Below are 14,293 nucleotides of genomic sequence, written 5' to 3'. Positions count from 1 at the left end.
TATGTATCTCCGAGTCGAATCCCGAAGGCAACTTTGAGATGAACGGTCATCATATGCGCCGGCGCCTCGTATGTAAGTATGAGCTCTTCGGGAAGGTTGTCAACTTTAATAATAATGCGGCCGCCAATTGTAACGGGGACAATTGATATAGGTCGCTACCTACTCCTTTTGCAATAGTAAAAGAGCACTTCGGAAAGGAGCAAGTACTTTTGCCTTGTACCACTACATTTAGCAAGTGACATCCGAGTCAACGCAACTAGATATATTTACCCATCACTGCGCTGTCTTGCAAAAGTGAAGCATCACAAACGGATCGATACCGACGAGCTCTACTCTGGTGCGGTCAACCGCCGGCTTAGACAATAGCAAAAAAGTTGACACGTTGGAAGCGGTTTGATCGCAGCACCAAGTGCCTGTCTTCGCGTGGACTCCGCAACGCTCTATTCCACAAAGTTGGCAAGTCGGGTCCGGTTTCTGATATGATTGTGAAATGCAACGCATCCATTTTCTTTTGTCCACGTGCGACCATTTGTCGTCCTCATATCTGCAACGCTGGCTGATATCGATACTGTCGCTCGCAATTGCTATTGAACCGGGCAGGAGGTAACTGCGATGACAGCTCGCAGCTAGATGCCACTGACTTTATGGCCCCTATAGCTTCCGCGGACAAGACGCTGGAAACGAAAAAAGAAACACTGGTGAATAAATTACCGCTTCTCGAGCTTTTACGACGCATTTAATAGCGTTTGTGCAACACTTCAAAACATGAAGATAAATCAGTATTACATCTAAACGGGATGACGACAAGCATGACGGATGGATTGTTACAGTTCATCATCCTCGGAAAGGACCAACCGCCCCGTCCCGGTACGTCGAACGCCCGCTGTGTCCATCCCTGAATTGTCTTGGCTCTCGGCATCCGTTGACATTGCTTGCTTTGCAGAACGCTTTGGAACCGGCCGGGGTCTCGGGCGCGCCCTAGGTGCGGGCTGAGATTCTGGTGTACTAGAGCGACTTCTCCGCATGGTGCCGAAAATGTCATCTTCACCGTCTGAGACATTTTCATCGGCACTAGACTCTCCTGCCGGTTGATTCTCGGGGTTCCCTACCTTACCCTTCTTCCTAGCCTCAACATCTTTACCTTTTCTCCGCCGTTTTTTAGTTCCTGTCGCTCGCATGGTTCCGATCTTGCCACTTTGCGCGGCTGCCATGACAGCTTTATCTCTTAATGCCTTTTCCCTTTCGAGGAAGGCCTCCATATCACCGTACTCCGCATCGCTGTCCTCAATGAACTGTGCTGACTTGTATTGGGTTTCCTCCTTCTTTTTCTTCTCCCGTCTCTTGCGCTTGGGCTCGTCATCGTCAACAAGTTCGATATCAGAGTTAGAGGGTGATCGACGTCTTCGATGCCGACGGGGTTTCTTGCTCAAGAGCTGTGAAGCCTTCTTGCCATCAAGATCGATGGGATGCTGGAGGAATTGATCAATGACATTGAAGCTGCTCCGGAGATCAGAAGGAAGAATTGCTGCTGGAACGGTCCACTGCAATTCGTCGCCATCTATGAACTGATCAGCTTGTTACTGCTCAAACTTTCGCGAGAGAACGAACCATCATCATAAATAGTGAACTTTAACAGGCGAAACATGAGCTTCAATATCGAATTCTTCGTTGCGGCTTCCGCATGTTCATCGCTGATGTATGGTATCACTGACAAGGCGTTAGTGCAGAGTGAAAATCGACCAGAGTCACCTACAGTAATCAATAAATTTGGAGATTGCTTCTGCAGAGGGAGTTAGCTTCTTCTGTTCATCATCGTCCAGGTCAGTGTCTTCGTCTTTGGGCTTATCATCCGTCTCCTCGATGATGTTATTGCGCTGACGAATGACTAGCACCAGGATCTTTACAATCGAGGAATGATCAGGGAGTGATCCGGTGAAGATGATTGATATGATTACGAACGTCTTTGACCCATTCTACCAGTTCTGTCTTCCCATCGTCCACTAGGGCCGCTATTGCAATTCCGATTTGCTCGCTCCAAGAGTATCCCTTCTTGACTTGCACCTCGGGAGGGAATCTGGTATCTTCTACTGTCTCGCGTTCATGGCGGCCTTTCTGTTCCGGTTCCCAGCTCGAGTACAGTTTCCAGTGTCCGCGGTTCTTGGGGAAGAATGCCTGATTCAGATTGAGATAGATAAGCATTGTGAGCGTTGGCACGTGAGATAACAAATATGAAAACCTCACCTCCACCGCGAGGAATGGCTCTCCTTCCAACGCCTTGAAGAACCTGTGTAAAATGAAATTGACCAATTTCACAAGGTCCTTGGACGACTGATCTTTCGGCAACGACTTTTGATCATCCAGAATTACTTTGAAAAGATTGAGTGTCGAAACCTACAAGAAGTTGTATGCCAAGAAACAAATAACACATAACTGCAACGTACATTGAAATACAGCCCTTCTGCCTTAGCTTTGACGACTTGCCGGTGGATCAAGTTCACTGCCCTCTTCATGAACTCAGGGGAATCGAAGTCTCTGTAGCGAGAGAGATATGTCAGAAGGGTCTTGGTTATCTCCGAATTCGCAAATTTCTGCACATCAATCAACCGACTGTCAATCAATGTTCCGCTTCGGTCATGTGGCGCACCATTTCAAAGGCATCAAAGGTGAACATTGTCTCGTGGACGACCTCCTCCTCACTATCTCCATCAGGTTCGCTCTCGAAATCAGGCACACCATCTTCACCAGCTAGTCGCTGGCCTGCGATAACTTAAAATGACACTAAAGGTGGAGAATGCATGGCTCACCTGTGGTCTTCTTCCTCTTACCCGGCTTCTTTTTCCTGACGTACACTGCCCCGGTATTCTCTTTCCCCCACCGTTCCAACATCCGTAGCAAGGCGTAAGCGAGATGCACGCTGGCATTTAAATAGGCTAGTGATTGCGTCCCTTCCTTGTAAGATCGAAGGCTTTCGAGCGAGATATCAAGAACTTCGCCATTATAAATCAGCTGTTGTTGTAAGATAGCTGCAGCCTCATTGAGCTGAGGGTCGGAGATTACCGACGAAGACATGATGTCGATCAGGAGAAGGAGTTGAGTAAGGCATTCTATTCCCGCTTGCAGCTCGTTCCACATTTTTGGCTAAAAAATATGGCTCATGTGAGCCAGCGACCTGAATAGGCGATAGCTTTGACTTTTACGATACCTTTTCATCCATGGCTTGTCTCATCCGCTTCAGGACCCAAATGATCCACCCGCGGTCGGTAACTTCCGCGACTAGCCCGAGGTTCCATTTTCGCTGTCCTTCGACGGCTTTTTCGTTGGAGCGGGATGTAAGGAAAAATTCAAGGAACCACTTCGTGACGTAGAGCAACCGAAGATGATCCTTTTCTTTGATCTTCGGGCGTTCGGATTTGATGTCTTTGAGCAGAGAGCGGAGGAACGCTGCCGAGAGAATGATGAGGACTAGGAGTATGAAAAATGACTATACAAACGATTAAACGATGACTCCACAAATTCGCGGCCAAAACCCTGAAGGACTATCTTGGCTTCTACAGATAGATTGTCCTCGCGGGCTAATTCGTCAATTTTGTTGCTTTTCCGAGCCTTAGAACGCTTCGCAAAGTCGAGAACGCTCCCAGACTCCCGCGTGATAGCCGCTTGGCGATGAAGGACGAGCGGTCTGGAACCAGAGGCTGGATCGTTTGGACCTTCAGTGTCTGCATCTGGAGCTACTGGTTTCTTGCTCGGCTTAAGCTGGACGGAAATAGTTGTCCCAAAACGGGAGTGCCGTGAAGATGCATTCTTTGCCAAGTCTTTCTTTTTCTTGTCCTCTGCAGCAAGCAGCCGATGAAGGTTTTGCACTGGTTGCTGAAGTGACGTTAGGATGCAACAAAAAAAAATAAGAAGGGACTCCACTTTTGACTGGTCTATAGCCAGTAGATGAGGTTTTACGCCGCGGAATAACAGGTAGAATATCTCGAGTACAAGAGTATTTGATGCGTTGAAAAGAGAATCGTTGGACGTATTGGCAGCAATGGTTAGGAGCAAATCCAGTGTATGTGTTTCCGAGAGCGCTTTCACAAGTCTAGTCTGCAAACTCGAGTACTCCGCCTGGTCCGCGCTCAGGTGCGTATTTGCAGGGAGGTCCTTGATAAATATCAAGTTCCGGATGAGATGCAGAATCAGATTCACTATCTGTCCGTCACGCTCCTTCCTCTCCTTTGCGGGCTTTGAGATTGGCGGGAGAACGATCCCGAAGAGGGCTTGCATGACGCCTGGCGTCAGAAGCGCAGCCTTGTAATTGAGATGGCTGAACATCAACTGAGTATAGTCCGTCCCTTTATCAAGCTCCTCATCCAGCTCCTGTAGCTCTTCCGCCATATCAATTGGCCAGGTCATGGCGGTCATCAAGTCTGCACATGCGATAGCCCGCTTGTCTTCCACGAGTCCCTTGCCTGCAGTCGCCAACAATATCGGTACGAGGTCGTTTGGGAGGACCCGAGTCTCCCAAAATATGCGCGCCACCGTACGCTCATCATCTGTGTCGTCCTTCCGCCAGAGCTTCTTCAGATCTCGGAGACAACCGCTAACTTCATCGCCCATGCGGTAGGCGCCACCTTCGTAACCACCAAGTGCATCGACGACTCGTTGGACGACAGGCTCGAGAATAGCTCTTCTGTCGACTTCTTCCATGCCGAACTCATGGGATGAGTGAATAGAAACGACCTCGTCATCCATGGATGAGTGGTCCTGCGAGGCTCGAGCAGAATGAGTTACGCTCGACGCGAATGAACGGCACGGTCTGTCACACCACGTGATAAAAGTCACAGGTTTCGAGTTTACACAAATCTAATTAAATGAACGACACAGACTCGGCTCTACGAGGCACGTACATCAGTCGTACTCGGTATTATCCTCTCCGATTCACATGGTCCCCTCTCGCGTCGGGGACCTTATTGATGCCGATCACTTACCGTCTGCGTTCACACAAGATGGAGTAGCTTGACGACAGTCACTGAGTGCAGCGATGCGTTCCTCGTACGTAGACCACAGCCGCCTTGTATCAGCAGCGCGATGGAATACGATGTATCACAACGACATCATTTGACGCATATACTGTCGGACAAGCTTCTCTTTCTCATGCCAGCGGGGGTAAGGTAACGGGTAAGGTAACTCCTCTGCCGTGAGTCAGCTTTCAGAACTCTTGGAGTGCAAAGCATAAACATTTGTCATGGACCTGAAGGAGGGCTGCAGCAGGGCACGACTGTGAAGTAGCGGAAAAGGGTTAAAACATGGGCAAAGAGGGGGGACAATCGATCAAAACATATTATTGTGGCTGCCGGGCGCTCCAAGGTACTTACCGCAGCGCTTGCTCAGTATCATGACAGACGTGGGAGTAGAGTGGACGGAGGCATGAGCAACGCGTCAGATGACTGTAGATAAGTCAGGCACTTCGATGCCACCGAGGAACGAAGGAATTATGCATCATCTGATGTATATGAACGAGCAAACGCTCTAGGCCTGGAAAATCCCGTAAAGATGTAATGAATTCTACAGCTATCGTGAATTAGGTTCGTCAAGAGGGTCCCCATCGTTAGGAGCCGAGTTACTCACAAAGGCTACATGACACTGAGGAGTAGTATATAGCCTTGCGAAGATAATGCTATGATGTGCCGTTTTTCTTCGCTGCCTTCTCCTTCTTCAACCTCTCCTTCTCGACATCTGCCTTGGCAATTTCATGTGCTCCGTCATTTAGTCCCAGTCGGTTCCGAGCAATCTAGGATACAACGAAAGTCGTCGTTAGTGAAAAAAGCCGCAAAGTCACGAGTAATTGGGGTAATTCTAAACTCGCCTCGATAGCGTAGAACTGTATTCGGGTGACTAGATGTCACGAGGTTAGCATCAGGGACATCAACAAGGGTTATTGGCAGTACCGAAGATGGTGTTTGTTTCCCCGTACTCTTGTCTTGCATCCATGCGGATGAGAGACCCAAAATTGTAATCTTTCACTTTTTTTTCATACCTGTAGTTGGGTCGAGCTGTTAGCTGAGTCTTAACGCATACCAATAGCACTCACACTTGACAAAACTCTCTCCACTTCTTCTTTCCAATGTCGCTCTTGAGCCAGTCCTCGTCAAGCTTGACAAGATGTACATGATTTTCCTCGTTGAACTCAGGGAACGCCGACATGGTATGTTCGTATATCTCGTCGTCAAGCCTGTCCACTCAAATGAGCCGCTATATGATCCGAAGTGTTAAGCCTCACTTTGTCAATTTGAGTGCACGCGGAGGAACTTTCTCGAGCAGGTTCCAGTATGTCTACTCAACCATAATGGTGTCAGCGGCAGTGAAAATCTGAATAGCTCGACATTCCCGTACCTGAGCATGTTCGACCGCTTTCACTGCAAATCTGCGGAGATTGACAAGTTTGACATAGATCAATCTGCACTAGACGTCCAGTGTCTTTCGGCACTTACTGCTTCTCTATCTACGCTCCCATGAAGTAAGGAGAACAAATGATGAGTACGGGAAGATCGTTGGAAGAGGACTGGTCTACCTCGATGAGATTCTGAGCATTGTTGGGATCAAAGCTTTGAGTCGACATTATGTTTTTGGGACTTGAAAGGTTTATTTCTAGGAGCTATGGAGTAGTTGGTGAGAAATCACTGCTTGTGGAACATGAATGGGCTCGTGGGCAGTAAACGTGCCAATTCCAGTGAGTAGTAACGATCAAGGCCGGTAGTCCGTGACCTCCGAAGTGACTATACGACCTTAGGGTTAGGGTTCGAAGATAATGATAAGATCATGACACTGGTCGGAGGTTTGGACATTTTACCTCTTGCAAAATTTCAATCAAACGCAGATCTAGACCTGGCTAGGGGATTCTAGACCTAACCTGGAACACTCTAGATTGCATTTCGAACGTGGTTTCACTAGTGGTAAAATGTCGAAACCCCCGCTGTGTGATGGCGTGCAAGCGTGTACCTGGTACGTGCAGTTTCTTTCAAAGCACTTAGTCTCCTTAGGCAGACCCAGTAGAAGGGCGGTAGCCTTTCCTTCTTTATTATATATTTTTCAATAGAATGTTGCGACATCTCCCAACAACCTTCAAACCGTATATCTCACACAAAATGATTAACTCCTAGGCCTTGTTTTTGATTTCTTTTCAACGCCTACACCAAAGCGTTTCAACTTCTCAAAATACTTTTGAACGCGACTCGCAACCTGGCGTGGTGTCCGACGACCGCCCATGGCTTGCGAGATTTTTGCCCATCTATGACAGCTTGAGTCTTTAAGCACAGACGAGAAGACGAACACTCACCGATTGCGCTCACCATCTGGAATCTCTTCGAGGAGCCGTTCGAGTAGGTGTTGTTCGGATACTGACCATGCCTGCTTATAAGTTTCGGGCCTAGGCTTGTCTGTATCTGCTTTGGGTTCTGGTGCGGGCGGTGACGGCTCGGCTTTAAACTTGTGGTTAATATTCTTGACGTCAGCTGAATTACGAGAGCGTTTTCCGAGGATAGAAAGAGGGGGGATGGTGATCGACATGGACTCGGCGTTGGCCTCCACGTTACTGTCGAGTGATTGAGGCTGGAGCTTGACATATGGTTTGCGCGAACGGGAAGATCGACTGAGGCTGTCAGACTGTGTGATAAGGCGTTGGTTAATGATCGAAGTGCGTCTCTTGGACCATGATGCTACAGGCTGAGCAAGCTCTGGTGGCGCTATTGTGGATGGGGTGGATGGGACAGTTGTATCATCCACATCCATGGATGGACTGTTATTGCCTGATGGCCAAAGGCTGCTTTCGCTGATATCAACCTCCCCACTTTCGTCATCTACATCATTCCTGACAAATACTGCGTCAGCCGCCTCTCCATTCTCAGCGGCAGTATGATATGTAATCTTTCTCTCTTTGAGTTTTTGTATTTTGGCATGTGCACGCTCACGCCTACGCGTGGCTGTGAAGGATTCTTGGACAGGTGGTGATTTTATTTCTTTCTCTTCCTCCACAGCTTCGTCCTCGGATAACGTAGGCTGATCGAGAGCATGGAATGCAGATGTGGTAAGATTAGAATTAGACGTAAGATAGATTGCGTTATCAGGGCCAAAGCTTCCCAAGACGGGGTCAATGATGATTCGCCGTGCATCTTTGACGAATTGTTGGAGGGAGGAAAGAGGGGAGTGCTGAGTGGTGTGAGGCACGCTCCATTCCGTATGTGCGAGACGCTTTCGGACCGCAAAAGTTCGTAAAGGGGTGGGGTCTGCGACGAAGACGGGATTTAAGATTGCAGGAAGGTAAATGAAAAGACATAATCCCTACCAGCCGAGGAGAAGACTTGCCAATGAACCTCGTTCGCAAGGGGAGATACGGAACACTCATTATTTTCCGACAGCCTCAAGCCAGGACTACCGAACTGTAAAATAATAAGGGAGGGTGTGCCATTAACCACGCGGTGAACTGCATACCTTCGAACCGATATTCTCGGTGAAAGCCTTCGGTTGGCTAAGTGCATCTGCCCTGAGCTTCCTAAGTTTGTCTATGTCTGCCTCTGCACGACTTAACAGAGATTTCTGAGCCTGTATGTAGGCGGACAGCGCCTCGAGCCTGTCAAATGAGTAATAAGTCGGCCAAATACATCAAAAAATAACAGATAAAAAACAGCAGGCGTACGTCTCGGCGCGTCTCGAGTCCATGTATGCGATATCGTCCAGTTCATGGAATTAACTCTCTCTGAGAGTTGCACCAAACCGATTGTTGCAAGTCTGAAAGCGATCCCTCTCTATAACAACCCACACTCTGTGCTGAAATTTATTTTAAATTGCAGCACTGATGCTCACCCTTATGGTACTTATTTCTCACGCGTGCAGATGTTCAACTCACTATCCAAAAGTTCAACCATGACCAAAGGACTCTCGTCGTCGTCCGAGACGGCGAGCACGCCTCCTTAGCTCACCGTTCATCATGACCTCCCAGATCGCTTCGCTGCACTCAATATCTAACACCGCGTCCTCCACGTCTTTATCACCCAGTCTCGCCAATCTCAACGCCCTATCCACCCCCAAGCCTGCTCAACAGCGGCGCATGACGGCGTCAGCCCTACCACCTCCAACATCATTGAACTTGGTATTGCTTATTGATTTTATGTTGCTGTTGAATAGGCAACTGATCGTGTCGTGCAGCCCGAACCTGTCTATGGACATCCGGGGCACGCCCCAGGATCACCCCGGCGGCCACCATCGCCCCTTCGTAATGAATTTACCCATAGAAGATTTTCAAATGAAAGCCACTCCGGAGATGATGACGATAACGAAGAAGAGGACCAAAATAGCACATGGTCACGCAGCCATTCCCCTACGTCTGCCTCAGTCACTCAGTTTGCTGCGAACCTCGCAAACCGTGTTAATTCCTTCATTAGTCCTTCGGTAGCAAGCAGACCTCTTCCGACTGATGAAGAATTAGAAGCTGAAGCTCAGAGAGAGCGCGACAGAAGTCGACGAGAAGCCGAACGTATACTCACCCGAGAAGCAGAAGAAAGGCGAGCCATGGAGGAACGTGTTCTCGCTATGATGAATAGTTCTCCGCAATCACTTCCTCTTCCTCGAAGTAGATCACAAACGTTACCAAATCCCCCATCTCCCGCGCACTCTCAGAAGGACAGTAGCCCCAGTTGGTGGACAGCCGCCAAAGCACGCTTGACTCCTACAAAAGATAAAGAACCACTCACTCCAGCCCAGCAAGTCATAGAAGAAACTAAGGCTCGTGAAAAGGAAACAAAAAATACCAAAGGAAAGGACAACGAATGGCCTGCCTCTTCTGCAAGCAAATACACCAACCCCGCCTATCTCAACTTGAAGATACCTCCAGGCGGCCCTCCCCATCGCACGTCGTCTCCTACCTCCCCGACTCCAATTCGAACACCTGTCAACCTTTCCCCTGCGCGTGTCACACAGGCTCCGATAAATCTCTCGCCCGCCTCGATTCAGAGAGGGACTTCTCCAGGCGGCTCACCAGCACGCGAACCACCCCCACTTTATGCTTCGTTCACACCCTCGGGTACTCTGGATGTACCAGGTACACTACTATTAATTGCGAAGCGTTTTGAGAAACTTGAGAGATGGAGCGTCACCCACGTGCGTGCACTTGAAGAACGCATGGGTGACGTCGAGCGCTGGCTGGTCGACAAGGAAAATAGATGTAGCAGAGAGGGGGAGTCTTCCAACAACGACAAGCTCCCTCTTGAATCTAAGTTGGCTGCTATTAAAGGAGACGTCACTGAGCTACAGTCACGCATGTCGGAGCTGGGCCGAGAGATGGCTCGCCTCGCGACATCACCTGCCGTTCTCTCCTCTAATGGTGCCATCCGCAGCTCGCCAGTCATGAGCACCACCCCTCCGGTGGAGTCCTCCATTGTTAGCCCTCATGAATCCACCTTCTCTAGCGCAGCCGACACCACATTGTCCGAATTCTCATCCTCCAATACCACGTCGGCTCTAGATAATATTCGCAACCTCTCCACTCCCCGCAGAGTACCGTCCCTTACAGCCCGTGAGTCAACGAGTCCACCCCTCGCTCGGGCATCTACCCGTCGTACACCGTCAGGGAGTAGGACACGTCTTCCATATCCAACAGGCGACTACGCCAGCCCGGGAGAACTAATATCCCCACCTCACACTCCAGCCAGTTCGCCTCCTCCACAGGCACGTCCTGCATCGATGGTAATTTCCGGACTACCAGCGTTGTCCAGTCCGCTGGAACTCTCCGCCGCAATCACTCCACCTGGCCCCGCGCTATCTCCTAATCTGAGTGGCCTGCCCGCTCCCAGCACGAACAGCCCCCGTCGAGGCAGCGTGAGTCCTTCGCCTCTGCAAGCAGGGCGTAAGCGATACACCGTCGCCCTCGGTGGACCTATCGTAGCTCCCCCTGAAGTTGAGCTCGACTACGGGAGCGAACGTTCGGGCCTCGGCACGGCGTCTTTCTCTACAGCAGAGAGCAGTGACGATGACGCCGACGACGAAGATTACCAAAATGCCATAGACGAGACATTAGGGAAGAAATCCGCGTTCCGTCTGATGACTGCTACTAAACTCAGTAGCGGTGATTTGGCAAGCGCCGCGCCTGCTAATAACAGCCCAGGTAACCGTACGCGCGCGCAGTCCACATATGATGGGCTCCCGAATCCATTGCAGCGCAACCAATCAGTGTCTGCGCAGTCAATGCACCGTTTCCGATCGCAGTCCATTGACTTCCGGTCGGATAGTACTTTTGGTGGCGACCAAACCAATAAATTTGTGGATCCGCTTGTTCTACGACGGCAGGAGAAAACGGAGAAGGGCAAGGAAAAGCCTTTAGTGGGTCCAGGAAAGAAGGTTCCTGTAGGACAGCTCGTGGCGTTCTTTGATTCGGAACGTCGCTAAGTGTGTGTTGTATCTTTGCGACGATGTTTTGACTTTCACGATCCCATCTTACAACCTTTTAAATCCACATGCTGACTTGATCTCAGACTTATTTCATGGTTATATACCACGCAGCAATACTTGGTTTTCGTTTGTGTATTTTTGATTGTTGTTATCGTTGCTTTTGAGCTGAGGGCTTTCTGCCATTACAGAAAGATAAACATGTGTATTTGCTTCATTGGTACAATGCCTTATTCTAGTCTTGTCGCGCCTAATAGCTGTTCGTCGCAACCGACGCACAACTATAGCAATTGGGGACCGGGTTGTGGGTGTGTGGGTAAGGGTATGGCCATCACAATGCCATGGTTTCATCACGCTGGACTTTTGACATGGAACGTTCAACGACACATGTACAAATTAGATGCGGCGTATAACGACCGCTCCAGCATCCGCAGCATGTTTGGGATAAAAAGGGTAGTCCCGATTGTTCGTTAGGAACGAAGATAAGGTTCTCCTGTGCTTTGTTATAAGGGGGTGGCAAGACTCGGAGTGCCCCTCGCCGAAACAGCGGATATGCAGACCGAGGCTACACGACACATATCACCACCCTGACCAATACAACTCTGTGGAGAGGGGGATGCTTCAGGAAAGTATCAGAGGCCTTGGATAATGCCCATCCTGTGAATAAGCGGATAGGAGTGAAGGGACTTCAAGAGCCGGTATTGGCAGATGGTATCATCTACTAATTGGCAGACTTTGCGAGAATGGCTGATAGAGATGTATAAAGCTTTTACAGTTTCAAAAATTGGTTCAACATTCACCTGTGGTTAAAATCCGCTGGGTTCCGCTGTGCGTCCAGTAATATCGTGTCGAGTGACCATATCCAACAGTAAGGCACCCATGTTCCTGATACAAGTGGAGAGAATAGTTTGACATATTTATAATCCCCAGAGTCCTCGTATACGGTAACTGGTATCATTGTTTGTGTGTGCGCCAGTCCCGAGATATTAACACAGTCACCTGTGACATAGAGATGATTCGCAAGAGTACAGTGGGGAGTACTGCATGGCGAGATTCAGAGCCGAACATGAGAGCTTCCTGCATGATGTGTGCACTGTGGGGGACAGCAGAACCAGGGTGAATAACGGACATTGGTTGTATGTCTGAATGGCAAAGGAATAACAGGTGACCTCACCAAGCTGCTTAGAGCCAGCGCTACGATACCAGAGACCGAGACATGCGGTGGTGCTGCAGTGATCGGATGACTGCTAATGGTTGGTGACTGATCATGATGTTCTGGAACGTCATAAGCCTGTCTTCCCCCATCAAGAAACGTCTTGGGTTCATGTCATGGAAAACCTCCGTTTAATACACGCATCATCCTGCTGCTCAAGGTACCCGCACGCTGTTTCCTACTTATGCCAAGGCATGTATATCTTCTAGAACGTCGAGCGGAGTCTCAGTACAGTTTGACCTCTGCATCAAGATGGTAACTGTCAGCCTTCTTGGAAGCATGAAGGAAAGGAACGTTGTGAACACTCCTCCACATATCATTTATACTAGTTTACCATGGAGGGTAAAAGATAATACTTGGAGCGGAATGACTGCGGGACGTCGGTGATAAGGCGATAAAGTGAATTTCACCTGGACTAGTGCGTACATCGATAGGGTGATAATCGGAACGGAACATAGGCCTGGAGCACCCGATACTATTCCAAGTTCCGCGTTCCGGTCAAGCCTTGCAGGACGTTACGGCATATGACTCCTAGAGCATTCGAGGGACACCATATGTGTGCCTGTTGCAATTTAAACTGGTTATTTTGGATCAGAACAGCCTTAGCTAAGTGATGGCAGATATACATACCTCAGGCCTCATGTTCGAGTCGATCTGCATAGTATTAGGATTGCCATCACCACGAGGCTCATCTCATTGACCACCTGAATGACTAGTACCCTGGTCTTAGGTTGCCTTATCACTGCAGCTTTGATAGTTGCGGGCAGGTTTGAAATTGTGTGGATAGGGGCACGTGCCACGAAGCTACATTTAGTAATGTCGACTTGTTGACGTAGTGGTTACTCCCAGCCAGCAACTACTATATGTCGCAGAGAATATACCAACCCATGCATACAGACAAACCTTCAAACAAAGCAACACCAGGAGAAAAGGATGATAGGAAAGCCCAATCTCCTGCTGGCACAATTACTATTTTCTAACTTGTTGTTCAACTTAGGTCTGAATTCAATGATTTCCAAGAAGTCCTTTCTTGCCAATCTTGCGACGCGCAGGAGGAGCTTGTTGCGTGCTTGGAACGAATTAGAGATGTGATCAAAGATAATCTGGCGGGCGAAGAACTCATAGAGGACCCCGCCGAGGTTGCTCTTGACAGGCTTGCTGTCTCACTTGACTGGATGCTGATAACGGTAGGTCCAAGTCATCGAAGAAGTCTGGATACCCTGATCACACATGCTTTTGCTTCACGAAATTAGGCCTTGGTTTTCATGATAATGGGCATGTCGTGCTTGCGGTCACCCGCTTTCGCAGCGATTGGGAATGCAAGAACACATGAACTTTATCTGAAACTGACTGAGATCACGAAAGATCCCGCGATGAATCATGTGTACCGAGCACTGTTGGCACAGACGTCTGATTCGCATCGTTACACGGTCTACCGCAGGATCGTACATACCAGCGTCCTATCAAGCATCTTCTTCGCATTCCTCGGATTGCTGGGTAAACTCTTCATGGATCGCAACGGGCTCTATCTCAACATACCATTTCGTCGCAAGTCTCGGGGGCACTCTTTCCTTAGACCGTCCCCATTCACACCGAGATGGCTCATGCTGGTCCTCAAACCATTGCCAAATATATTCGTATTAAGCCAACTTCTACTTT

The 14,293-nt window shown here is 49.1% G+C and overlaps 4 protein-coding genes across 4 annotated transcripts; 1 reads left to right on the top strand and 3 right to left on the bottom strand.

Moving 5' to 3' along the window:
* Positions 1–717: 717 nt before the first annotated feature.
* On the bottom strand, positions 718–4,754 carry DFJ58DRAFT_797159 (timeless protein-domain-containing protein). The gene is made up of 11 exons (XM_041390622.1): positions 3,916–4,754; positions 3,492–3,867; positions 3,203–3,441; positions 2,805–3,138; positions 2,645–2,757; positions 2,442–2,588; positions 2,242–2,391; positions 1,960–2,172; positions 1,754–1,898; positions 1,609–1,707; positions 718–1,558 (listed from the first exon to the last, which is right to left on the bottom strand). Exons 1-11 carry the CDS (start codon positions 4,735–4,737, stop codon positions 825–827), a joined length of 3,372 nt encoding a protein of 1,123 aa, XP_041241953.1. The 5' UTR covers positions 4,738–4,754; the 3' UTR covers positions 718–824.
* Positions 4,755–5,449: 695 nt separating this feature from the next.
* DFJ58DRAFT_797146 (DUF757-domain-containing protein) lies at positions 5,450–6,807 on the bottom strand. Its single transcript, XM_041390621.1, has 8 exons — positions 6,557–6,807; positions 6,477–6,487; positions 6,379–6,409; positions 6,266–6,318; positions 6,077–6,217; positions 5,934–6,022; positions 5,852–5,880; positions 5,450–5,776 (listed from the first exon to the last, which is right to left on the bottom strand). Exons 1-8 carry the CDS (start codon positions 6,602–6,604, stop codon positions 5,663–5,665), a joined length of 516 nt encoding a protein of 171 aa, XP_041241952.1. The 5' UTR covers positions 6,605–6,807; the 3' UTR covers positions 5,450–5,662.
* A 231-nt stretch (positions 6,808–7,038) lies between these two features.
* DFJ58DRAFT_797143 (uncharacterized protein) lies at positions 7,039–8,782 on the bottom strand. The gene is made up of 5 exons (XM_041390620.1): positions 8,678–8,782; positions 8,473–8,611; positions 8,327–8,420; positions 7,322–8,267; positions 7,039–7,273 (listed from the first exon to the last, which is right to left on the bottom strand). The coding sequence occupies exons 1-5, from the start codon at positions 8,698–8,700 to the stop codon at positions 7,135–7,137; spliced, it is 1,341 nt and encodes a 446-aa protein (XP_041241951.1). The 5' UTR covers positions 8,701–8,782; the 3' UTR covers positions 7,039–7,134.
* A 306-nt stretch (positions 8,783–9,088) lies between these two features.
* On the top strand, positions 9,089–11,013 carry DFJ58DRAFT_632338 (uncharacterized protein; the record flags this gene model as incomplete). Its single annotated transcript, XM_041381221.1, has 2 exons — positions 9,089–9,130; positions 9,187–11,013. Coding segments are annotated over 2 exons (1,869 nt in total), but the record flags the coding sequence as incomplete, so codon positions are not given.
* Positions 11,014–14,293: the final 3,280 nt, after the last annotated feature.

Source organism: Suillus subalutaceus (genome assembly GCF_016647625.1).
Source record: "Suillus subalutaceus strain FC151 chromosome Unknown DFJ58scaffold_82, whole genome shotgun sequence".
In the NCBI taxonomy this organism is placed as follows: domain Eukaryota; kingdom Fungi; phylum Basidiomycota; class Agaricomycetes; order Boletales; family Suillaceae; genus Suillus; species Suillus subalutaceus.
This window is presented reverse-complemented; position numbering and strand designations above follow the sequence as displayed.